Genomic DNA, 25046 nt, shown 5'->3' on the forward strand with positions numbered 1-25046 from the left:
TCAAGGACAGATATGTCAAACCAGTCTGACTTCCTTTTTTGACACAGTAATTGGCCTAGTGGGTACGGGGGAAGCAGTAGATGTGAGAGTCAGAGTGCATCACATCACAAATGCTTTTGACGCTGTCCCACGTGACGTTCCCATCAGCAAACTAGGAAAATAGGGTGTAGATGTAATTACCTCAAACCTCAAGGAATGCACCCCATCCCACCCACTCCTGCTTCCCCAGCTGTATCTCTCAGCCTTCCCAACCCCGTTCACACCTCGGTCCTCTGCAGACAGACAGACTCTATCCACGCTCCGTTCCCACCCTCCGCCACTCGCTCCCAGTCCCCGGTGAAGCCCTCCCTACTCTGCCAGCATCCCTCCCCTTCCCCACAGAGAGGCTGTGGCTGTCCTCAAAACCCCATCAAGCCTTCCCTCTCTCAACGAGCACTCAGTTCAGTTCAAAAGACCCACAGCAAGAAAAGAGCGGCCCTCTGCCTCTTCCGTCACCACAAAGAGCAATGCTAGAGGGTGCCCTGGAGTGTCACCACTTACGAAGGTAGTAACGAGATGCTCTCATTGCTGCCAGTTAGTCTCTGAGCATGCCTATACACATGCAGCAAGGCTGCTCCGATGCACTGTATTATAGCACGTCGGAGCATGGTAATTACTGCACTCCAGTGTCACGTGTATCAGCTCCCTGTGCTGAAGAACGGCAGCAGTGGCACTTTAACTAAACTCGTTGAAGGACCTTTAGTTAAAGTGCCCACACCGCCATTTTTCAGCATGGGGATGCTGATGTATGTGATGATCCGGGCGCTTTAATTAGATTGGTTCTTGGAGCCGCTCTAATTAAAGCATCCCCCCCCCCCCCGAAACATGTATCAATGCCTGAAGGTGCCGCCCTGCCCTGCCCTGCCCTGACTTTTGCCTGACTTCAGACAAGCGTAGCTAACTACCTCTACTCATTTTCCAGTCTGAATCACTTCTTGTTTTTGTCTGCCTTTGTCTTCCACATGCCCGGACCCCTTTTTTCATTCTTTCTTTGCTTTCGTGATTTAAAACGTTATGCAAGTGTTGTTAATGGTTGGCTTGCTTGCAGTGCCAGGGACGGATCTTGATGTGGTCAGTAAGACATAAGGAGTGTGCATGTGCCATGTCCCCCACTAGAAACCTCCACTCAGCTCCGTGCAGGAGTGTTGATTGTTTTTCAGTCTTTTAGCCAGTTTTCTGTCTGTAGGAATGTTCCTTCTAAGGCAGCTTGAATAAATAATGCTGTTTTGCAATCAGAAGTTGTCTGCCTGGGATCAGGAATAAATAGGATTGCTTTATAATAGTAGCGGAGGCTGGTTGCACTGCCTGTTTTAGTATTAAGTAGCACTTAACGGTGACAATGACACTTCCATTATGAGACACTTTTTTTAGTTGCTTTAGAAACCTTGCCAAACCCTGATTGTTTGGCTGAAATTTTCCATGCCAGGTGTCTGCCTCTGGCAGGATCGTTATGGAAATTTCAGCCAAAATGGTTTACATACAGACCAGGGAAATGCTAACCCTCCCCCCCCCCCCCCCCCCAACCTCCCTCCCAAAACCCCCAACAAAAAACCCTACCAAACCCACAAAGAAACCTCATGCTGGTAAACCTTTCTTAGAAAGCTTCAGTGCCCCTGTACTTTAGAGGAGGGAATCAAAGTTCAGCGGCAGGTGGAATTTTTGTTCAGGTGGTGCCTTTTTTGTTCAAGTGAAAATCTATCCAGGTTTGGCCAAGCCTTGAGCCTTTGAAAAGTTGCAGTTGTTACATGTTTAGCAGAGGATTAAATGTGATCAGCTAAAATCTCCAAAGACTCCTTGTGCATTGGGCATGCTCCCACCCAAGCATCAGCTGTACTTTTTCTGCATCGCAGCTTCAGGCTGCAAAAGGACTGTCGGCTGTGGTCTGGGAGTGCGACCAGAGAATAGTCTCCTATGCTGTCAGCGGGGAGAGGGATGTTGCTTTCTGTGAATACAGAGACAAAGGGCGCGTCTACACGTGACATCTTAATTCGTATTAGCATAGTTAATGCACATTAGCAAACGTGTAGATGTGTTAAAGTGACCTCTGGCAAGCTCTCGCCCCCTCTAGTGCTAATCCACATAAAGGATGGCAAGCTACAAGACAAAACGCGCAGTCGGTGTCACCCCTGGCTCAAGTGGTAGAGGTCCGTGCCACGGACCTGGAGATCCCGGCCTTGGGCTCGCCTGTGGGGGAGCCGCCTGACGGAGTGTCCCAGAAAGGCTGAAAGTATTCACCAGTTTGCTTGTGCGTGTCTGCATGCTGCGTTGCCAGCTGGCGTGGAGAGGAGTGAGTGCGGAGCTAGGCACCCCGATGAGCCCCAGCTGGTGCTGAGCGGGCTGTCTGGCTACACCCCCAGCACTGAGGACCCCCCAAGCAGCTGCCCTCCAGGTGCCTTCCTGCTGAAGCAACTTCTTTGTCCTGCTCATCTCCAGCCCTGGCTCCCAGATCCTGACTTAGTCTTTCCTTCTGCTCCTCCCCGATCCTAGTTTCTCTTCCTCTCTGGCTGCTCCAGCGTGCTGGGTTCCCCAGCTCCCGGTTCTCGTCGTGCCTTCTGCATCTTGGCGGCTCCAGTTCCTGACTCTGCTCTTTGGATATTCCCCCAACCCAGGGGCCTGACTTACCCACTCTACCGGCTGCCCACACCTCACTCCCGACAGAAGCCTAGGGCCGGGTTTTTCAGTGCATTTAACCTCATAGGGCTTGTTATGTGTTCAACACAGCTTCAGTGACTCCAGCTGAGGCTGTGAGTGCCCTGCACTTTTCTCAGCCAGAGCCCAGGGTCTCCAGAGGATGAGAGGCATGTGATTTCTGATAGCCAAGGATCCTGGTTTTCCCTGATTAAAAATGGCAAATTCTCTGATTAAAATATATATACGTATCAGTTGAATGCAACATTTTATTGATATATTTACAGTTTTAAAGCAACTTGGAGGCCTGCCAGTGCTTCAGTCACTATAATAAAATAAATTCTAAATATCTACATATTTTGGTATTTAATTTTGGGTTTTTTATCATGGAAAATCAGAGCTCCCCCTGCCCCCTTTGCTCACAGAACGCAGGTCCAGGCCCCTCACTCCCAAGCCACAGCTCCCCAGCCCTGCCAGTGCCCCTTGCTCCCCACCCACATGCCCCCGGGCCCTGCCCGTGCTCCTCGCTCCCCGCCATAGCCCCCTGGCCCTGCTGGTGCCCCTTGCCCCCCCAGCCCCGCCGGAGGGGCTCCCCAGCTGCTGGGTCCGCAGCCTCTTGGTCCCCACAGCAGCACCCGAGCCCTGGCTGGTGCCCACGAGAGGCAGTGGCTGCTGCAGCCTGAGCGTGGAGCCTGGCTCACTCTCCCCCACGGGCGACACAGCTGGAGCGGAGCCTGTGGGCAGGGGTGGGCTGCAGGCTGCAGGCTCCCTGCTGGCCTCCCCCAGGGCCCCTGCGGCCCAGCAGGCAGGACCCGGTGCTGCAGGGCTGGGCGGGGGAGCTCCTTGCCACTGTGAGCTCCGCACTGCCCTGGCAATGTGCCCCCTGCCTGCCCTGCAGCAGTGAGGGGCACAACCCCATGCTGCCTCCGCTGCTGTCGGGCGGGCAGGGGACGCCTCGCCAGGGCAGCACAGCGCTCGCAGCAGCAAGGAGCTTCCCTGCCCAGCCCTACTCTGCCCTGCCACGCTGCGCTCCACCCGCTGGGCCCTGGGGGAGAGCAGCATGGCAGGGAGCCTGCTCCTGCCCTGTGCACAAATCCGGGTCCCCCCTGCCGTCCCCGGGAGTGCGTGCAGCGGCGGGGAGCTGGCCCCACCCCTGCCCCCTGGATGAGCTGCCCGTGGCTCCATCCCGCTTCCTGCCAGGGGCTTGCAGCCACGCATTCTAGCCTGGGCCCCAAGCCCCCCAGCCCTGTCCAACTCCCTCCCTCCGCCCCTGTGGGGGCCTCAACCCCTGCACTTACCTATGGGAGCTGCTCTCCAGGCTGCCCGGTGGCTCTGTGCATATACATGCACGTGGCGCCTCTGCCTGAGCACCCCCTCCTGCTCCCCCCAGCCCCTTGCAGGATGAATCTGCCAGCCTGCATAGAGCTTTTTGCAGAAGTGCAAAATCTGCGTGTTTCTCTGTGAAATTGAGAAATCCGTGTTTTTCCTTGGGTAAAAGGGAAAATCCACGTTTTTGTCCATCTCCCCATGGGAAACGTAAAATCCGGATCCCCGCTGATCACCTGTGGGAAATCTGAATTCACCAACTTTCCTAGCCCCGTGCAGGAAGCCTGTGGTAGACCCCATGGGAGAAGCCAGTTCTCTAGGGTTGCGTCCAATTCCCTACCCATGCAACTTTCTCTTCCTTGCCTCATTCGCTACGCACCTTCCGACTTCCGGAACAAAGGAGTAGATGCCCACAACCCTGGTCCCGTTGTCCAGGGCAGGTCAGTCCCGTGCATCGACTGAGAGGGTGTCCTGCGTGACAGATAGCTTATGATCACGTAGGTAAGTCTGCCTTATAATGCAAACTCGAAGGGGCCACGGGAAGGCTGCACAGGCACCCTTAGCACACCAGCATTTCCTACCTTTGAGTGCTTGACATTGCAACCTGAATGCTGTACATCTAACCTCGATATTTGGTGCTATTTTTATTAAATTATGATGCCGTCATCCAAGTTAAATTGTACTAATTCAGTTTTTAAACTGTTCTCCATTCTGTTGTACAGAAGCCTTTGGTTTCCGGCCAGAACTGATTAGTGAAGGTAGATTGGAGTCGCAAGCTTATGCAAGCAACGATTTTCGCAACAGGGTTTGAATGGGAGGTCTTGGTCCACTCGGTTGCGTTGGAAGACAAGTCTGAGCACAGTGATCGCATTTGACTAATAAAAATAACACTTGCTGACTTAACTGCTCACGCAGAGGCACTGTAGTGTGCAGTCTGGGAAAGAGTTGTCGAGTGATATGATGTATAGAGAAAGACATGTGCAAAGAATTTGCCAAAAAATCTAATTTAAAAAAATAAGCCAGGAAACTAGTTTAAATAGTTGCAATAGCATAAGCAATGGATAAATAGGCTGTTGAATATATTGTGGACTTATATCCTTTAATTAAAATGAGGGATAATTCCCTATGTTTTTTGTGTTCGGTAGCTAGATGTTTTGTGATACCGAATAGTTTTCTTATGTTTTCTTAAAATGTTGTTTTATAGCACAGATGTGGGAAATGTTGGAATATTCAGAGTAGTCGCAAAACTATTCTCATAAGAACTAAAACATGAAGAAACTGAGGTCTTTGTCAAAAATAAACAGAGAGCCAAAAATAACAATTTTCATCCCTCAAACTCCAATGAAACCTGATCCAGACTTCGGGAAGGCCGTAAAAGTGGAGGGAGACAGAGCTCAGGAACACATGCAGATTGGATTACTGGTGTTTGTTTAAATTTCTTCCCTTCGGAGTTTTAATAACGACGAAGTGAAACAAAGCCCTCTCCTCCATTTTACTTCTGGGGGTAGAGGTGTATTTGAAAGTGTGTGTGCATCTATGTTGCTCCTTTGCCAAGAAATAGTATAAAAAGAGGTAGGAAACTTGGTCTTTCCCAACACTTGTTGCTGATTAATTTGCTCACTCTCTACCTTGGTCTTTATTATACATATCTTCCCTCCCCATACAAACAGAAATTAGAAATCTCTTCTTCCTCCTGTTCAGTCAGGGTAGAGACATTTGCTGTTGCATATTTCTGGGATTTTTCCAAACTAATTTTAAACTTTTATCTTATTTTCTTGAAAGATTATTCATCATTTTAATCTCTCGCAGGACAGTAAGCTTTTCCTGACAATTGTCTTGAATTTTCTTGGTCTCAGTTTCCGCTTGTTGCTCTTAATTTGAATTCCACATCCTCTCTCAACTCCTTTATTTAGTGTTCCTGCACTTCACATCGCCATAAACCACAATCTTATCTCCTCGGAGCAATTGTTTACCAGCTATTTGTTGTTCACTGCTTTCCTATTTGACTATGTCAAGGCTCCTAATAGCTCAGCGCCTCCAGCCCTCGAATAGTTTGTGTTGCTTCTCTTTCATCTCACTCTATTTTTAAATTCGGGTATTTTTGGAATTTGTACACAGGGCAATTTCCTAACTCCAGAAACGTGGCATCTGACATGGAGAATTCATGCGTGTTCCCTGGACAGACAAAGAGAAATCACTCGTAGACATGTGTTCATTTTGGTGATTGCTTAGGAGCAAGTGTTTATGAAGTCTTATTATTGGGTACCCGCTGCCTTGGTTTGCACAAAGCAGATGTAAAGTCCCAAACAGCCAGACCGTTCTACTTGGTGCTTTAAAGTGGGAAGTTTCCCAAAGCTGAAAACAATTATAAGTCAGATCAGCTGGGTGACAGACTTGAAAAGAAAATGAGTATTTGTTGGGAACTGTAAGCACATTTTATTAGAAGCCCCAGAAAGCTTCGGTCCAACGATCAAGAAAGAAATCTGCATTAGTTAAATGCACGTAGTCTAGCTTGGAGGGTACATGGAAGCAGACATTTGGTATATATATCGTTATGGATAAACAATAGGGAAAAGGTAGTTGAGAGCAATTCATATAATTAATTCTCTTTCAGTGTTCATGTAATTAGAATTAGTTTGCAAGCTTTGTTTTGCCCATTGGCTTTAACAAACTCATTTTTTGGAGGAAATAGAAACAAACCCCTTGTGACGGCAGAGCCCAAGTCAAGGACTGACTGTCTGTGTTCGGACTACCGACAATGGGCGCGCCTGTCATCTGTCTGGGAGACCAGCACCGCAGTTGTGGCTACTCAGATTTATGGAAAGGTATCTTAAAAATGGAGAGACAAAACTCAAGCCTCACCCTGCGTCCGGTTGTGATCTCACCGCGCACCCCTGTTCTCTGCTCCCTCCCATTTCTGAGAGGGGGAAAGGTGCCTCATTCTAGGGGATTCTGGGATCCTGGTCCAGGGCAGAGTAAGAAATTTAGAGCATCTCCTTGATCCTCCCCCTCCTGAAAGGTCGTGGCTCCAGGGAATCAGTACCAACGAGTAAACTGGCACCAACAGCTTCTTTAGGCTGCGAGGACCAGATTTCCTCTGGTGCTGTATTGGTACAATTCTCCTGGGACTGAGTTTCATGTGGAAACCTGCAGCACTGACCTCCTCATTGCTGGTACTGATTACAACCTTTGTGGGTCCCATTGGATGCGGTCATTAGGTATCTTAGCACTGGATATCGTGGCTCGAAAGCCTGTCCCAGTACTAGCGTGTTTACACAGGCCCAGCACCGGAGTCTCTTATACAGAAGTCCTTAAGAGATGTGAAGATGTCATCTCTAAACCTTCAGCTCTTCTCCCTCCCCTTGACGTGGCACCCACCGGAGGACTGTTCTGCCCATGGAGTAAGCCTAATCTCTTTCCTGTTCTTCTCCATGGCTCAGCAAAGGATCCTCCTTTATTTGCCCTCTTCTCCCTCCTGGGGGCACGGTGGACTTCCAGAGCCAGCACCATCAGGGGACGTAGAAAGATGACAAGGATTCTTGCAGACCCCATCACGGTGTCCTTCCACGTGCCTTCCCCCTCCTCTTTCCACTCAGGCCTGGTCCTAGTAGCCTCCTGGGAACACGAACCCTTATTCTCAACTTCTCCTCTGCTGTGTCCAGGCCTCTGCCCTCTTCCCCAAGAATGCAAATCCAACCTCATCCAGCTCATCAGCTTCTCCTGCCTCAGCTACTGAAGAGTGAAGGAATGGACAGTAGGGAGATCAGGAGTTTTCTGTACTTTGGGTGATAGCTGCTTCATCACCTGTTGAGGCAGTCAGTCTGTCTTCCTGGGACCCAAAGGATGGTCTTCTAACACCTGCTAGAGAGCTGCAGAAATCTTGATCTCACCAGCAATCCAGGACGAGCGGCACAAGCTGCAGAATATAATCACACAGCAAAATGAGGCAGACGAAGGATGCCTATAAATTAGGGACCTTTTTAAATTTGCAAAACCTATCTGGTATTCCTTGATGTTTCCCCCACAATCTTCTAAAGGTCAGATAGAAAGTACCAGGGCTGTCCTTGGACTGCCCAGCTGTTTCCCTGCCTCTGTGTCCCGATTCTAGAGCTGATCACCCATTGCTGACTCTGCTTGGACTAGGACCTCTGCTTCTGCCTCACGTCTCGGGTTGTTGGAACTCGACATTCCCAGGTATCTGACCCAGCTTCTTCCCTGGCCTTCCTCTGTCCAGCTCTTTGGCCTTGGCTCGACCCCTGGCTGCAGCTCAGACCTCATCCAACAGCTTGTGTGAACCACCAGCTGGCCCCTCGGTGCGTGACACAGCTCCTGACTCCAGGTCCATTAGTTTCGCAGATGTCTGGAGGGAGGTTGACATGAATGAGAGCTCCCAGAACTGCTTCTTCCAGGGAGTGTCCTAAGAAGTAGAGCTTTCACCCAAAGAAATCCTGTTTTGCCCCAAAGCTCTAAGTGAGAGTGTTCAACCGTCAATCCTTGCTCTTAAAATAAGGCGTCCTTGTCTGGAATAAGCTCTTGAACCTACTTGTTGAATTGCCAAGAGACCAACGGGATGAACTAAAGAGACTGATGCTGGAAGACCAACTCCCAGTGAGAAGTTGACTGCATGCTGTGGCCGTGCCTCTGCTCCGCCAGTGAAGACCACGGCACCTCAGCATGTGTGTCGTTTGGCATTGTTGTTCGTCTTTTCAGCACTTAAACCGTACTGGGTTCATTACGGTACAAAAAAAGATGCTGGCCCTGTCCCAAAGAGCGTAGCCTGCCTTGAGATGTAACGGGACAAAAGAGGTAACCAACAGGAAGCTGGGAGATGAAGAACAAGAAGCACAGCAGTAATATCACACCATCATCTCAGCTTAGCTTTTTATGTGCGTCATGAAAGAATAAAATTGAAATTGGGATTTGAATAACGATAGTACGTTGGCTTGATTTACCAGAGATGTGAGCATGGCGTGTGACTTTGGGCAAGTTGTGCCATTTTTCTGTGTCTTAGCTTCCCTGTCTGTAAAGTGAGAGTGACAGTACTACTTCCTGGGGTCACGGAGGCTTATTAATATGTGTAAAACACTTTGGACTTGCGCAGTGAAAATGGGATGTATCACGATCGTGTCGCAGACAAAGGAGGTAGTCAGTCCTCATCACGAAGGAGATAGTCCTGTCCTGGCCACACCTGAAGACTGTATTCTGTTAACATAATGTAGCGGGGGACGAGGTGATGAAGTGGTGAAAGGACATAACTGCTCCAAAGCTGTAAGGGCTGTGGAGGCTGGGAAAATAGTTAAGATAGGGAAAGGCTTACAAGTAGGAGTGATGAAATAAAGCTGAGAGGAGACTGTTAGGGAAAACTTTCCCAGCCTAAGAGTGATGAGTCTGTGCAGCAGCCTTCCTAGGGAAATGATGGAAACCCATCACTTGGGACATTTAAAACTTGACAGCATCTTAATAAATGTACCTCGAGGAGCAATGCTGAATTAACAGGATGGACAGATAAGCAAATGAAAGTGCAACTGTCTGGACTGTTCAGCCATGTACTCTTGAAAGAGTCTGCAAACAGTATGGTTTCAGAACGGCGAATATAAATCCCCGTAATGACTCTTAGCTGTGCTAGTAAGAATTTTGTACTTGGTTTTGCATTGTGGGATCCTGCCAGTAGTGTAACCCTTGAGCACTTTGTTATTTTCTAGTGCTGTCCTCCTTGCATTGGGCCTTTTACTAAATTAGCATGAGAAGTCATCTTGATCTATGTCTCATCTTCCCTTTCTTCCCTGCCCAAAGGAGCTGTGATCTGTGGACGCTCAGGGCATGCATTTCATCATTTTCATTTAGTCTAATAAATATCTAAAACAATTTGTTTTCATCCCTCCCCATTTATGTCAAAGGAATTCAGATGAATTATGTCTGCCTTTTTTTTCTCGGTTTTTGGTTCCTGTACAAACAAGATTCCCTTACTGTGGTCTGTGTGCTACTGACGTTAAAGTGGAGGAATGGGGGAACAGGAAAAAAGAGATGGAGGAAGAAGACCATGACTCTTGAGCAATATCCAGTAGACGTTTACATGTAATATATGCTGTGAACTGTTAGGTTCTTACCTATATCTTGGAATGGGAAAGCAGAAGAAAGGAAAGGAGAAAAGTAAAGGGTGGAAACGGAAGAAAAGTTGAAGTACGGATCTATAATACCTTGGTTTGCTGGAAAGGTGACAGCGTGGTTGTAGTGACATAAAGTGTTTTTAATAAATTATCCATAACATGGAGTCACAGAGGCGCACCGCCAACAGTTTGAGAGTCCCTCTGGTCTCATTAGTAAGAGCTGGTTAGCCACAGTAACGTCCAGTTACCTTGTACACAAAGGTCCTGAACATGATCAGGTGAGCTTGTTGGACATGCCCGTCTGTCTCCAGTCTCCGAGGTGGAGTTGGGCACCCTTTTATAAAATGAAGAAAGGCTGCAGGAAATAGTCCTTCATGGCAAACATAGGCATTTAAGGCCATGGATATTTAGGCATTTAACTCCCATTGAAATCCACCATCTCTCACAGCAGTGGAGAAAGGGGAATGTTATTTTGCATCGGTGATTCTCTCATGGCACCACGCAATATTAGCACTCTGCAAACGCCTACACCTGATTTACAAGGTCAGCCCAGAGATTTCAGATAGGAACCCATTGTATTAAAACCATTCTCCCCTGCCGTGGTCTGAGTTCTTTGCAACAGAAGAATTGCTCTGTTCTTTTTCAATAGTCAGAAAATGAGTGAAGGCTGAGAGCTGGCATTTTCCAAGGGGTGCGTTGAGGCTAATGAGGGGTGACTTGAGTCTCCAATAGTTGAGAACCACTGTTCTAGGTACTAGGGTTGGGGTCCTGCCTGAATGTCAGGGCCTGTATCCACAGCGGGTCAAAGAAGGAACCATTATGCCTCTCTTACAAGAAGGGGAGTTGCTCTGCCCTCCAGACCTGTCCAGGGCTTCCAGGCACAAACGCCTCCTTCTCAGTAAAGCAATGGCTCTGCTGTTTGTATATCTCAGTTCTTTGGTTTTCAATTTTCTTTGGTCTAAGTTGATGGAGGACATTTTCTCTGAAGAATACCTGCCTCCAGCCCATATTCAAGTTCCTTGAGGGTGTGAGTGGTTTTCATGAAGCGCCTTTAAAATTTTTAATTCTCCAGCCAGCTCCGAGTCTGACCCGCTAGGTGATGTATGTTGTGACCAGATACGGAGCCTTGGATACGGACAGTCGAAAGGCCTGTGTGCTCATCACGCATCCACAGGCATCCGTGTCTGAGAAGCTGACAGCCGTCATCGTTATCACGACACTGCTTACCAATGGCAGATTAGAGTCACAGTCTTCAACTCACTGCTGTTATTAGAGACCCGCCTGGATACAGTGAGCTTGCAGCTTTTGTTGGTGACACCCTCCATGTGGGCCATACATCAGTATCTACTTGAGAGAGAGTGGTGATGCACTGGACCAGGCTACCCAGAGAGGTGGTGCAGTCTCCATCCTTAGAGGTTTTTAAGACCCGACTAGACAAAGTGGAAGCAGAAAGGGATGTTGGAGTCCTAGTGGACTCCAAGATGAACATGAGTCGTCGGTGTGACGAAGCCATCAGAAAAGCCAATGGCACTTTATCGTGCATCAGCAGATGCATGACAAACAGGTCCAAGGAGGTGATACTTCCCCTCTATCGGGCGCTGCTCAGACCGCAGTTGGAGTACTGCGTGCAATTCTGGGCGCCACACTTCAAGAGAGATGCGGATAACCTGGACAGGGTACAGAGAAGGGCCACCCGTATGCTTAAGGGCTTGCAGGCCAAGTCCTATGAGGAGAGACTGGGGCACCTGGATCTCTTCAGCCTCCGCAAGAGAAGGTTGAGAGGCGACCTTGTGGCTGCCTATAAGTTCATCACGGGGGCACAGAAGGGAAGTGGTGAGTATTTATTCACCCAGGCGCCCCCGGGGGTTACAAGAAATAATGGCCACAAGCTAGCAGAGAGCAGATTTAGATTGGACATAAGGAAGAACTTCTTCACAGTTCGAGTGGCCAAGGTCTGGAACGGGCTCCCAAGGGAGGTGGTGCTCTCCCCTACCCTGGGGGTCTTCAAGAGGAGGTTAGATAGGCATCTAGCTGGGGTCATCTAGACCCAGCACTCTTTCCTGCCTATGCAGGGGGTCAGACTCGATGATCTATTGAGGTCCCTTCCGACCCTAGCATCTATGAATCTATGAATAAAGCCTTGTCTGGGATGATGTAGTTTCATAGTTGGTCGGGTCAGAAGGCACCTGAGCAGATCACCAAGTCCAACCCCCTGCCATGGGCAGGAAAGAGTACTGGGGTCAAATGACCCCGGCTAGGTGATTATCTAGCCTCCTTTTGAAGACCCCCAAGACGGGAGCGAGCACCATTTCCCTTGGAAGTTGGTTCCAAATCCTAGCCGCCCTGTCTGTGAAGTAACACCTCCTGATGTCTAGTCACCTAGATATCAGTAGTTGGAGCTGGTCCTGATTTGAGCAGGGGGTTGGACTTCACTAGATGATCTCCTGAGGTCCTTCCAACCTTAATTTTCTGTGATTCTAAGAGGAGAATCCAACCTTGAAACGAGCCTCAGGTCCACTAGAGGCTCCATTCGTAGCTCCGTACTTGGACAGTTGCTGCTTTGTGTGCAGCTAAAGGTCTGTGAAGAGAGGTAAGGGAGAGAGAATTGCTTGGAGAACTGCTTGCGTGCAGTTCCTCGTCCATCTGCTGCGTGAAGGGCTTTTTCAAAAAAAGGGTTTGGGGGTTTCCAAGCTGCAAGGGTAGCTAGTAAAGCAAATTGTGGCTTTGAAGCTGTCTAGTTATTCATTTAGATTGGGATACAGTAGAAAAGGAATTACTTCCCCCACCGTTGGTATTAATTTAAAAAATACTATTAAAAAATAAATGCAAAACCAAAACGGTGAGATATTTCTGTCTTGGACTTCAGTGCTACTTCAGAACCTGTGTCAAAGCAAAGCCTTCCACTCCATGTATTCCTAAGCCAAAGCCATCTCATCAGCGCTGCATCCTCCATCAGGTGGGCTTTGTACAATGCAAGGAGGGTGAAAGTACTGAGGCTGCTTTGGCCTGAAAAAGGGATGAGCCTCAAGGGCAAGGGGCTCTCGTGGAAGATGCCTATCAAGGGTATACTGGCTCTGTGCTGCTGACGAGCCCATGTTGCAGTAATGCGGCGGGAAGAGAAGTGGCTTTTTGGGTCCAAAGCCACGTAGGACTCTGCAGGTTAAGACCAACAACTTCAGTGCCAATCAGAAGTCACGGACAGCTGCCATAGATCGTTTTTTCCTGGTGTCATAAACTGCTGTGATATACTTCCTTTAACAAGTCGATTGCTGAATTTTGCTCTGTTATTTCCTTCAGATTAATTTGGAGTCTGATCGTTTTACAGCACAGTTATCTAATCTAGAGATGGCAGAGTCATGAATGACACCAAGAAGCGTTATTTATGAGATGAAAAGTGTCAAAGTCCTGTCAGATGCAAATATAAAAAGTAGTTTTGTTCCTGCTTGCTGTCTGGTTGTTTGCAAACGGCTGGGAATCTAGCCAGAACAAGTTGTGCACTTTAACGATGGATGGTGGAATACCCCTCACCTGCAGAACCAGGGATCAGCTCAGCCCCGCGCCGTCCGCACAGTGGCGTGTGCCAGGCTGGCTTCGTGGGAGGAGAAAGCTGAGGAAAACAGGAGAGTGCGTTTTTCTTGTTGAAATAAAGACGCCACGGTCTTTCCTTTTGCAGGCAACTGTCTATAAGCTGCAGAGGTTTGCTGTTATTCGCAGCAGAGAATTTCCCCAGTTCAGCTTTGGGAAAGGCAGAGTCAAGAACCTGTCCGGTCCAGAACCTGGCACACACCCGTCCGTGTGCTTCTTCAGCTAATCGACTATCACTGACCCATCAGATACTGGTAGTCTTTGGTGTCAGCTGACAGTCCCGTTCTCGTAGACTGTTTCATAGGCCGGTGCAGGAGCTGGTGCGGGTGTGCCAAAACTCAGAGGCAGATTCAGAGAAGATTTTCTAGCTTTCCATTGCCGCCCCTTCGATAATGGTTCCTGGCTGATTTTCTGTACCAGCTTCCCATGAAGAAGAGAAAAGTCATCATCAGTTCTGGATAATTTCAACCCAGCATTTTAAAAGCACTGCGTGAGAAGCACTTGAGCCCACTGTTAATGATTTCTTCTAACAAAGAAGCGAGAGGTGGGGAAGTCCCTGTGATTCTGGAAGGTAGCATGTCAGGATTTCAAAAAAGATAAACAGAGTAAGGTGTAATTTATATGCCTGCCATCCTGACTTCAACCCTGGGCAAGGGGTAATGAAATGGCTGACCTGACTCAACTCCATTAATAAAGAATTAAGGGTAATGTAGTTCATGCCAATGTACTTGGGCATATGGGAAAATAGTTTTTGTCAAGATAGTCTGGTATCTTTTATGAGATTAAAAGTTGGGTCAATAAAGGTGGCGGTATCAGTGTAATAGACTTCTGTGCAGCATTTGACTTGGCAACACCTAACACTTTGATAAAGAAACTAGAATGATGCAAAATCAGTAGGGCACACATCAAAGAGGTTAACACCTGGCTAGCTAACAGGTCTTAAGATGTATTTGCAAGTCGGGGATCATTAAACACTGTGTCTCTTGAGTACTCCTTCAAGATTTGATCTGTGGCCCCATGCTACTTAACTATATTTGTTTTTAACGACTTGGAAGATCAAGATGACAAATATTGGGAACATGGCAGGCTAGAGCAGTTGGACCACATACGTTTTGATGTGGACAAATATAAGGTCAGACATTTAAGGACTAAGAATCTAGACCGTGGTGCCCAATTTCCCAATCCCATGAGCTGGATGCTTGGTTTGGGGTCGGTGTGCGGGTCCGATCCTGCGCTGACCTGATTTAACTGCACACCAGCCACCTTCCCAATCTGCCCACAAGATCCAGAAATTTGGCAGCAGGGGAGAGTCAATTAACCCTGCCACTGCTCCCCCGCCACCACATTTCTGGACCCTTGGGGAGCCCTGCAGGCCTCATAATACCATTCTACAGGCTGGACATGGGCTGGGGTTTGAGCATCCCTGCTCTAGGCCATATTTACAGGCCAGAGCAGCCAAGAGCCTGAAAGGGATTTGCGGGTCACGGTAGAGAATTGGCTGGACTCATGTTGCCCAAAGAGCAGGGCAGTGGCCAAAGGGGTTAAGGCGATTTTTGGAGAGATAATCTCAAGCAGGGGTGGGGAGCTCCTATTGCCTACATATTGGTGCAGTTGTGACAGGAACACTATCCAGAGCTGATGCCCGCGTTTCAAGGAGAATGCTTTGAAATTGGAAAGGGTTTGGAAAAGGGCCTTGCGAATTACTAAAGGATTAGAAAATGTCTTACAGCAGAGACTTTAGGACCTTGATGTATTTAACCTACACGGAGAACAGAACGGTGGGGAACAGTCGCTCCAACAGCTGGATTCGAAATCAGGTGCAGTGTTGAAGCAGTGAGGTTTATTAACCCTTTGAAAAATTTCCCAAGGGTTATAGTAGGTTCTCCATCACTGGCATTTTTAAATCAAGATTGGATGTTTCTTTTCAAAGACGGGCTTTAGTTCAGCCACATCTGTTAGACTTTAAGCAGGACATAATTCAAGTCTAATGTTCAGTATGACATAGGAAGTCAGATTAGATAATCACAGCGGTCCTTTGTGACCCTAAAAGCTATCAATCTGTAAGTGGGCATGTGTGAAGTTGTTGGTATAGCTGATATGTAAGCAATAGCTGTATTGAAGGTAGTTCGAACATTATTGTTATAACCCCTGGTGTTTGCTTGTTATATCAGTCTTTGGGTTGGAATTTTCCAGGAATAGTTTCTGTTGGAAAATGAAGCTTTTGGAATATTTAGATTTTTTAAAAAGACGAAGATGATAATATCCTGCCCTATCCAGGAAGGTTCACAACAACAGACAAACAACCTATAAGATTACAGTGAAGGAGACTGAAAAAAACACTTTTCCTTTACCTGGCTGCTAAGTTTTTCACAGTTCCTTTTCGCTTGTGCAGATTAACTGAATTATGCAAATCAATTCATGGCTCTGCAGGTTTTCCATCTTCTGTTTGAGGTTGCTGTATCCTGCCAGTCGGAGACAGTCTAAGCTGCATAACACAGTGTAGTGAATGAGTGCTAAAGGGTGGAGGAGTAAACAAGGGACCGGGTTGCGGACTCGTGGGCTCGGGGTTTGGAGGGTGCCTGGAGTCAGGTGGTGTAGGGGAGGCAGCTAGCAGAAGCCAGATTGTGGTTCAGGGAAGCTGGGCTGTGGAGGTGTCCAAAGGGTTACCAGGAGGGAGACTCTGGGGACAAGCTGGACTTGCTGCTGAAGGGGGTGCACTGGTGTCAGGGGTTGGGGTGTCAGGGGAACGGGGGGCATCTACACTTTGTAGGAGAGCCTTGGAGGCAGTTGGGTAGCTGGTGGGAAACCTGCAGTTGGGTGCCTGCAGCAAGCTCAGGGGTCCCCGGAGGAATAGAGGATAGTGCTGGAGTGAGGTTGGGGAGCAGCTGGATGCGGAGTGGGACCCATGGGGAGGGTGAAGTGGGGCTTTCACAGAACCTGTGGCCTCTGCAGGAAAAGGATGGCAGCCCTGGCTGGAGGCAGGGCTCTGGAGGCATGGAGTCCTACCACTGCTGTGGGAAGAAGGGAGAGCCTGAGGCTTGGACTTGGGACCCTCTCACCTACACTCCCCACTGCTTCTCCTTCTTTCTCCCTGCTCCTTGACATTTGCACGTTCCTGGCTCTGATGCAACCAGGGAACAATGAGACGAGCAGCCGCTAAACCGTGTGCTTGGAAGGCACCGCGGCCAGAGGAGCTGGAGCCGTCTCTGCACCCCGTGGCAGCAGGAGCCAAAGCTGGAGCTGGGTCTGCATGGGTGCTTGGAGATCATTTACATCATCAGGGATCTAGGAGGTGGGTTGACCGCCAGGCAGATTGCCTTCATGCAGGTACCCATTGGGCTTTCTGTAGGCAGCGCTGATGCTAGACAGGAGAGGGACCCTTGTCTGGATAAGCACTTGGAGCATTACTTGGAGATTGTTTCAGTTTGCTGAAGTTTGAGAAGTTAACAATGGCGTTTGGTACATGGGCCATCCCTTAGACACGGTTGTCTTAACATGTGGCAGGGGTGTTGGTTGTAGCTGTGTTTGTCTAAGGGCATAGGTAGGCAAGGTTCCTTGGGTAAGTGTGATATCTTTTATTAGACCAACTAAAAGAGTTGGACATTTTTTTCTTTGCAAGCTTTTGGGTACAAGCACCCTTCTTCAGGCACGGGGAGCACCTACAGTTGTTTTGTGCTCTGCCTGGGTGGGAAGGAGCCAGTGTGCAAGAAGACCACACATCTGCATTTTCACTGACCTGCATTCTTGCACACTGGCTCCTTCCCACCCAGGAAGAGCACAAAACAACAGCAGACGCTCCCCCTGCCTGAAGAAGGGCGTTTGTACCCAAAAGCTTGCAAAGAAAAAAATGTCCAACTCTTTTAGTTGGTCTAATAAAAGATATGAGCTCTACCAAAGAACCTTGTCTTAGCATGTGGCAAGCGCTATTCCAAGCAAAGGAAAACTGCTGCGCACGTGTTGTGAGCGTGGGCATCTGCTACGGTGATCAGCAAAAACAAACAAGAAGCCCCACAAGAAGCAAGCACAGATCATACCAGGCACTGTGTTTCCCGCTGCCTTGTCCTGAGAAGCGTCTATGGAATGAGGCCACATCTCTCATTCGTAGCAGAGAAAAATAATTACAGAAGAAAGGCGATCTGTGTTTGATCCCCAAAGATGCAGCCTGTTCAGTAGTTAACCACCTCTGAGTGCCGTTTCATCCGGCAGAAGGGACCTGCTCATTCATTTTGTAAATGCTGCTGCTCTCTAGCTATCAATGCTTGCTTTTGTTGCTGAGCTGCCTGGCTAGTGATGACAATGAGATTTAAACCACCTGGATTTGTGTGAATTAGGCTGCTGAAATAAATGTGGTCTCTCCTCTCCTTGCCCCCCTTTTCTCCCAGCTTCCTAATACGTAGCTCTTGTTGCATGGAGGGAACTGAAGGCTGATTTTTGAAACAGCTTCAGTTCTGTGCCAGGATTTTGGGTCTTGTAGAAAAATTACAAAGCAAATGAGTGTATTTAAAACCGGTTCCTTAGATAGGTCCTGGAATATGCTTTGTGCTGTCAGCGAGGGCTCAGGGCCGAGGGACGGTGGTCGCACAATCACGCCCCATCCGGGATGCTCCGTTGATGTTGCCCATGGCGGGGATTGCTAGTTCTTACGGGCACTGCATGTGCATCTCTGCAGCAGGTTTTTAGCTAATATTAACGTAGCTGTAGTGGATGATGTGGAAGGACCAGATGCTAGAAAAAGTCCCCAGATGAGCTTAAAAATGAAAGCTTAAAATGTCTATTTCAGAGAGGCTCTAAAAGAGCAGCCCAGCGTGTGGCTAGAGAGGGGAGATGAGCAGTGCTAAATGATTTGCGACAGCAGCTGCGGTTGGCTCGGGAGCATTGTTCTGCCTCTGGCACTCTGGAGTCATGAGCTTTATCACATTAGAGAAATGTTAACAACTTTGCCCCTCGGGCTGCAGCAGCTCTGGGTAGCCTTGTGGTTTTCATAACTGACAGCTTACGCAGCCGCGGCGCTGCACCAACTGGCCGCTGTGCATGAGTCAAGTGCACCAAACACTTCAGCCCATTCTTCTGTCTCGGAGACGGGATGAGGGCATTTTGGTGGCATTTTAATTTGATCATGAAGGCGGCGTTAGGAGCAGCATAGAGAAAAATGTCTGTGTGTCTTGTGGTGGAGAGCATTTTGGGTGACTGCTGGGGTCATCCTGCAAAGACCAATCGTGGGTTAAAGCGTCGTGTCAGTTTTCGGCCGCTAGCAGTGATGCGCTATCACGGGAGCCACTGATACATCTCAGTTGCTTTCGATGTCAGGTAGGGCTTGGTCACAGCACTGGCAGGTCGGATTTGGCTTGTTGGAGTGAAAGCAGCAGTAGGCAGCAGGAGTTTGGGAGGCAGTGTTGTTTAGTGGTTAGAGCACAGCCTTTTTGTTAAGACGTCCAAGATAAATCCCTGCCTCGTTGACTCATGGTTTGAAGCTGGGCATGTCCCGTGACTCCTCTGTCCTTCAGAACACCATAGCATTTCACCAAACTGGAAGCAGTAGCTCGGTGGTCTGTGCCACCGGCTTAGAATAGCTCGTTGCCTGGCATGCTGTGGGCGCAGGTGCCAGCAGAGGTGACTTGGTTGGCAAGTGGCACGCAAGGCTGTTCAGGCTGCTAGGGTGGAAGTCTTAAAAAGCTGAGGTTCTTTTAGTTCTGCTTGAACAGCAAAGACCCAGTGGCACGTGCAAGTGGCAGAGTTTATCTGAGGCAACTAAAATCCTACCCTCCCTTTCTTCCTCCAAAGCATTTTGCAGTGTGCCATGCTGTCGCTGTCTGTCTTAGGTGGTTGCATTTTCAGTGGTGCTGGAATGTTTTGGGTTGAAAAAGCCATTATTCGTCTGTGAAATATTCACCGGAGGGTGGTCAGTTGCCTGGGATCTGTACGACGCACCAAGAGCCTTGGTTGGGAGATAGTCTGTAAGTCCGCAGAATTCTCATCACTTATGTACTATTAGTCTGTTGAATGGGCAGCTTTAGCCCCCCTCTTGGCTACTCTTTATTCAGGGTAGGATTTCCCCCCTCCCCCTTCCTTCCCCACAAAAGTGCCTATTGGGAGTGAGGAACCCAAGTCCTATGGAAAGTTTCAGTGGGACCTGTGCTTCTCCTTATCCACTTTCCAAGATCACCATTTTTGTGTTATAGTAGCACCTAGAAAACAGAAACAAGAATGAGCTCTTAGTGTGCAAGGCACTGTACCTAGGTATACTGAAAACTGTATATGTAGGTGTGCTGTAGTAAAACATTTACACTGTAAGTAGCCAGGCAGAGGGTTGGGGAAAGGACATATCAGCATTTCTATCTTGTAAGAGTACAACCAAGGCAATAATAGATTAAGTGTCTGACAGAGGTCGCACAAGAAATGTGTCAGAACCAAGAACGGCTCCCAGGTCTCCTGTGGGGTTGTCTAGTACCTTCCCTACAAAGTTGAAGCTTTTAAGGATGAAAGTGTCCTAATTAGAATTGCTCTTTCTTTTCTCCAAGTCCCACCCACCCATTGCCAATGCAACCACGCTGTCTTGTCTAGGTGTTATGAGTACTTTGTCGTTCGCTCAGCAAAAGTCTCATTCCTTAAGAGGCAGGGATTTTTTTGTAGCATGTATAAATAATATTAGGGTTCAGCTGGTGCCTGACTATGGGTTGTCCAGTTGGGTTGACCTTGCATGATCTCTTACCATGAACTTGGAGATCGCAGTATCAGTGGGTGCTGGAGGACCTTCCGTTGGTCTGAGATACCATAATACCGTGAGCAGAAGATATCTCATGGTATTCTGTCACGGCAGTGAGTGGCATTGCTACTTGCCATTATACAACATTGCACCCATGAGAGCAGTCCTGCAGCTTCGAAGCCAGGTCTTTGGCACTGTGGTGTGTAAATTAGTTGGGGTGGTAGTCCATGCTAGCTATGCTTGGGGAAGAAAGAACCGTTGTAATGTTAATTATGGTTCTTTCTTTTGAACTGATTGTTTCAAACACCTGTATGTACTTGTGTACCACAGACACCTTTTCCCAAAACATTGGCCCTCTAAAACATTGCTTAAATGGGACACATACATTTCTTTGCTGGAATGGAAGCATGGAGAAGCAGTACTGTAATGGCTGCTACTTCTCGCTGGGCCAGCAGATAGCAGGGGCAGAGTCCAGTGTCAACCCTCACACAGCCACTGCTGAATTAGCAGTAGCTTTTGGCTGAGCAGCCAAAAGCTGCTGCCAATTTGGCAGTGACTGTGAAAGGTGTAACACTAGTTTTTGCCTGTAGCGGCCAGCGAGCAGTCCTGATGCTGGAACAGTCCTTTCCCCACCCCCTGCAATCTGCCTTCCGAAAACAGTGTGCATCTCATCTGAGGCGTGGTAAGGGAGACAATGTAGTACTTGTTCACTTTGTCCACTCTTGGGAACTTACAGAATACATTTTAATTTTTGGCTTTTTCCTGTCAAAGCAGCACAGTGTGCCTGTATTGATGTAGGTCCGGGTTTTGAACTGGTAGCAGCCACATCAGAGGGCAGGTTTCGGTATGGAGGAGCAGTAATAAGTTGTGTAGTTCCTTGTATCCAAGTGTCTGTCAGTGACTTACAAACACTCAGCAATTCAGCCTTGCAGTCCTTCCATAAGGCAGGTAACTATAAATTATCTGCAGTTTATAGGTGGGGAACTGAGGCACAGAGAGATTACTAGCACGTGGTGTGTCACGCAGCAAGTCTGTGATAACACTGTGTACCCGGCTCGGATCTCCTCCCAGGGCAGGTTTAAACACTTCAACCTTGTTCCTGCTGAAAGAAGAGAGCGGTGTCCTGAGCTCGTGATGACAGGCTGAGCTCTCAGACTACGGCTCAGAACAGTGGCAGCAGTGTCCGTCCGTCTGGAGCGCTAGAGACGTACATCCCCTTTTTGTCTAAACACAGGCTGGTGGATGGAGACTAGTAGAAATCTGCTTTACAACTTGGTTAAAAAGTTTGAAGCTTGTCTGGTGGTGCAGTGCTTACAAGACCTCTTGTGTCTGTCCGCAGTAGAAAGATAGCCTGAACAAGTGGGTCTCTGTTGCTGTTTATCTCGTCTCCTGTTTGAGAGGCAGAAGAATAAAACAGCATCTGCATAGCTCTGGTTCCCTCCAGGCACGTCACCTAGCTAAAAATCCCCCTCAGTAGAAATATTGTGTGTGTCTCAGAAAAACCTCACCCCGCTCGCTGGTTTGATGTTCTCGTTCCAGTGTAAAAAGCTGTGTAAAAAACTCTTCCATCTTTGCGTGTTCTGCTCAGAGCTGTTTTTGGGAAGAGCTGTTAGGAAAATATTTATACAGTAAAAGGGTCAGGGTGACACGCTTGGCATTTCATACCCTGAAAAGTCGTGACTCTCCTCTCTTTCTCTCCACAGGCCTCCAGAACTAGCATCAAAGTACGCAAATTACTCCGACGGGGTTTGCAAGCCTGGGTATGCGTCAGCGCTCATGACTGCCATCTTCCCAAAGTGAGTGATGTGTCCCCAGCGTCTGTGCGCTACCGCCCTGCTCTTCCTGAGCGGTCTTCCAGTTCCCCCCGGGGGCTGGCGCTCAGTGCTTGTCCTGCAAATTGTTGTTGCCCTGTTTTGCTAGAGTGGGTGCTGTGCGTAGCAAGGGTGAGATCCTGGATAGTGAAATTACTGCCATTAACTGCAGCGGGACAGGAAGAAGATCCAGAAGTGTGACACCTAATTGCTGCAAGTGGTTAGGAAAGCTGTAAGTGTAGATTTGGGGCCAAAGTCTGTGCTGGTGTGTAGGCAGGTGCAGATCCGCTGAGCTGCAGCTCTTCGCAGGGTGGCAAATTAAGCCGCCTGAGGCAGGATGCTTGTGTTCCCCTGGACCTGCACACGAGGGGAGAGCAGCTCTCGCATGCTTGGCTGCTCTGCAGCCGTGTTTTGGAAACGCTGTTTAGAGAACCGGACTGGTCTTGCAATACACCTCAGTCAGCTTTTCCAGCGAAAAATGACACTAATCTCCTCAGGATTTATTTTTTTCCTTATGAGGAGGCTCCTGGCAGCGTTGTCATTGCTTAGTGCCCAGAGGCCTAACAGATTTGCCTAAAAAAATAATTTGGGAATTCTTTTTATTTGCCTTTTGGGTTTTGAGCTTTTATGGTGTCTGCATCTCAAAAAGGAGTTGGAAATATTGGAAGCAGTTCAAAGGAAGGCTGCAAACATGACCAGCCACTGGAAAAGCAATCCTCGTGCTATAAGGATTAAGGAGTTTAGTTCAGTTTATGAAAGAAATCGATAAGAGTTGACTTGATGGCTCTTTATTTGTACTAAGGCGTGTTGTAGCTGTCTTGATTCCAGGAATGTGCGAGAAGGAAGATTTGCAAGGCAAGGTAATCTCTTTTACTGGGCCAACTTCATAGTTGGGAGAAATGCCCCAAAATTGTCCAACTTTCTTCCTGCTATAAAATTGGTCCAATGAAAGTTATTACCTCACCTCGCACATCTTCCTTCTTGCATATCGGTACTTTACACATGAAACAGAGATCTCACTGGGGACGTTTTTCAGTCTTCAAGACAAAAAGATAATAAGATCTATTGGGTGGAAGTTGATGTCAGCTTGCTAGAAGAAAAGGTGGACTCATCACGTCTTGGAGACTTCCACATGAGCTTGGGTTTCTTCCCAAAAGACCTGCCTCTTCCCAGCTTCGGGGAGCGGTCTACAGGCAAGGTGTACAGAGCGCTGGGCTGGGTGACCGTGGTGGTCCCTTTGCCTTTAGCACTGGTGGCTCGCTTGGGCCACACTTTCAAACTATCCTTAGTAACCAGGATGTCTGGAAATGTTTAATTTTTTAAAAATGGAAGCCAAGACCCCTGTGTAGTCACAAGAGGTGAGGAGCAGGGCCTTGGAGGAAAGCCATAAACCTGTCTACTATTTAACAGCTACTTTCATTCCCCTCCCTTCCCCACACCTGTGTCTCACTCATTGACTGCCTCAGTTTACATTTCACTGACTGCCTTTCTCGCATGCAGACCAGCCTCTGGCTTCTTTGCTATTCCATCCAGGAAGAGAGAGCACGCACCAACTGTAGATGCTTCCTCAGCCTGATGAAGGGTGTTTGTACCCGAAAGCTTGCAAAGAAGAATTTTTCCAACTATTTGAGTTGGTCTAATAAAAGATATCGGATTTACCCAAAGAGCCTTGTCCCCATAAATATCACAGGGCTCTTGATCGAATTCTGAGCGTTAGCAGCGCCGCAGTTGCAGCTCTCCTGGGGCGGTCAGGGATGGCCTCTTATGTCTTATGGTCCAGTAGTGGGTCACGTTAGAATGAGGTTATTGCCGCAAGATTATAATTTCTTCATTCAGCTTTAACTTACTCCTGCTGCCTGCTATATCTTCCTTGGAAAACCGACATGCAAGTCTTTCTAGCAATGATACCTGCATCATGTGAGGAGGCATTCATACACTTAGTGTGGAAGAAAAGACCAAACCCTTTGTAGAAAGGGAAGGAGCCAGATTGGGGTAGAAAGGTTAAAATCTGAATAAAAGAATTACCTCCTGTTTTACTGAAGTCAGAGGTTTTGTCTTGTATTTCAGTCTGATCCCCACATCGTGAAAATGTGCAAGTTGAATAGACTCATAACGACAATCCCCTTTCTCCACGTTTTCCATTAAGGAAGCGAGGGCAGAAGCTGTCTGGTATGAACTTCACCTTTAGTGTACACAGCCAAACAAAAGGCAGACATCCATCTTTACCGTGCAGGAAAACACAGCCTTTCCCGTAGATATGTGGCTGCCACCGCTCTTCCTCTGCTTGCATGAGATTAGGTGTAGAGAAGGATTACCCCCACAGTATTTGCATATCAAAAGAATATCCATAACACCTGTAAAGGATCAAGCTGCTAAGACTTGAAATAGTTGGCAAGGGAGGGATAGGCTGGGGAAGGACATGAAGCATAATAATTCCTCTGAACATTTGTGGTAGCACTTTGAGCTGTATACCTGTTTCTGTTGAATAGGGTACACCACAGGGGTGACCAAAATGCGGTCCACAGGCCACATGTGGCCTGCCAGGCCATTCTATCTGGCCTGTGGCGGCCCCTAAAAAATGTAGAAAATTTATATTTATCACGCAGCCCTCGACGGCTTGCCAAAACTCAGTAAGCGGCCCTCCACCCAAAATAATTGCCCGCCCCGGTATACCATCATCTTAAATTCTTGGGAAATGGTAGGATGGCGCATGATGCAGCTCATGCTTGACCCCTGGAACACACAACACGGTCTGTGAAGCCCGTGTTCGTAGTAAGAACTGCACTGGCTGCAGGTCCTCCAAGAGCTGCCTGCTGGAAGGGTTCTGGCAGCTTTGCATGAACTCCC

At 48.2% G+C, this 25046-nt stretch overlaps 1 protein-coding gene across 12 annotated transcripts in view; it reads left to right on the plus strand.

Moving 5' to 3' along the window:
* The window catches only part of ST3GAL3 (ST3 beta-galactoside alpha-2,3-sialyltransferase 3), a 267669-nt gene that overhangs the window by 110417 nt on the left and 132206 nt on the right, over window positions 1-25046 (plus strand). For 9 of the 12 annotated variants that reach the window (XM_059727709.1, XM_059727708.1, XM_059727707.1 and 6 more), the window contains one exon: window positions 22092-22184. The exons of the other annotated variants lie outside the window; for them this stretch is intronic. In XM_059727709.1, the coding sequence (XP_059583692.1) occupies window positions 22092-22184 (93 nt within the window). The remainder of the gene's footprint in view (window positions 1-22091; window positions 22185-25046) is intronic. 12 annotated transcript variants of the gene reach the window in all.

The sequence above is a fragment of the Alligator mississippiensis genome, chromosome 5, assembly GCF_030867095.1.
Source record: "Alligator mississippiensis isolate rAllMis1 chromosome 5, rAllMis1, whole genome shotgun sequence".
NCBI classification, from domain to species: Eukaryota; Metazoa; Chordata; order Crocodylia; family Alligatoridae; genus Alligator; species Alligator mississippiensis.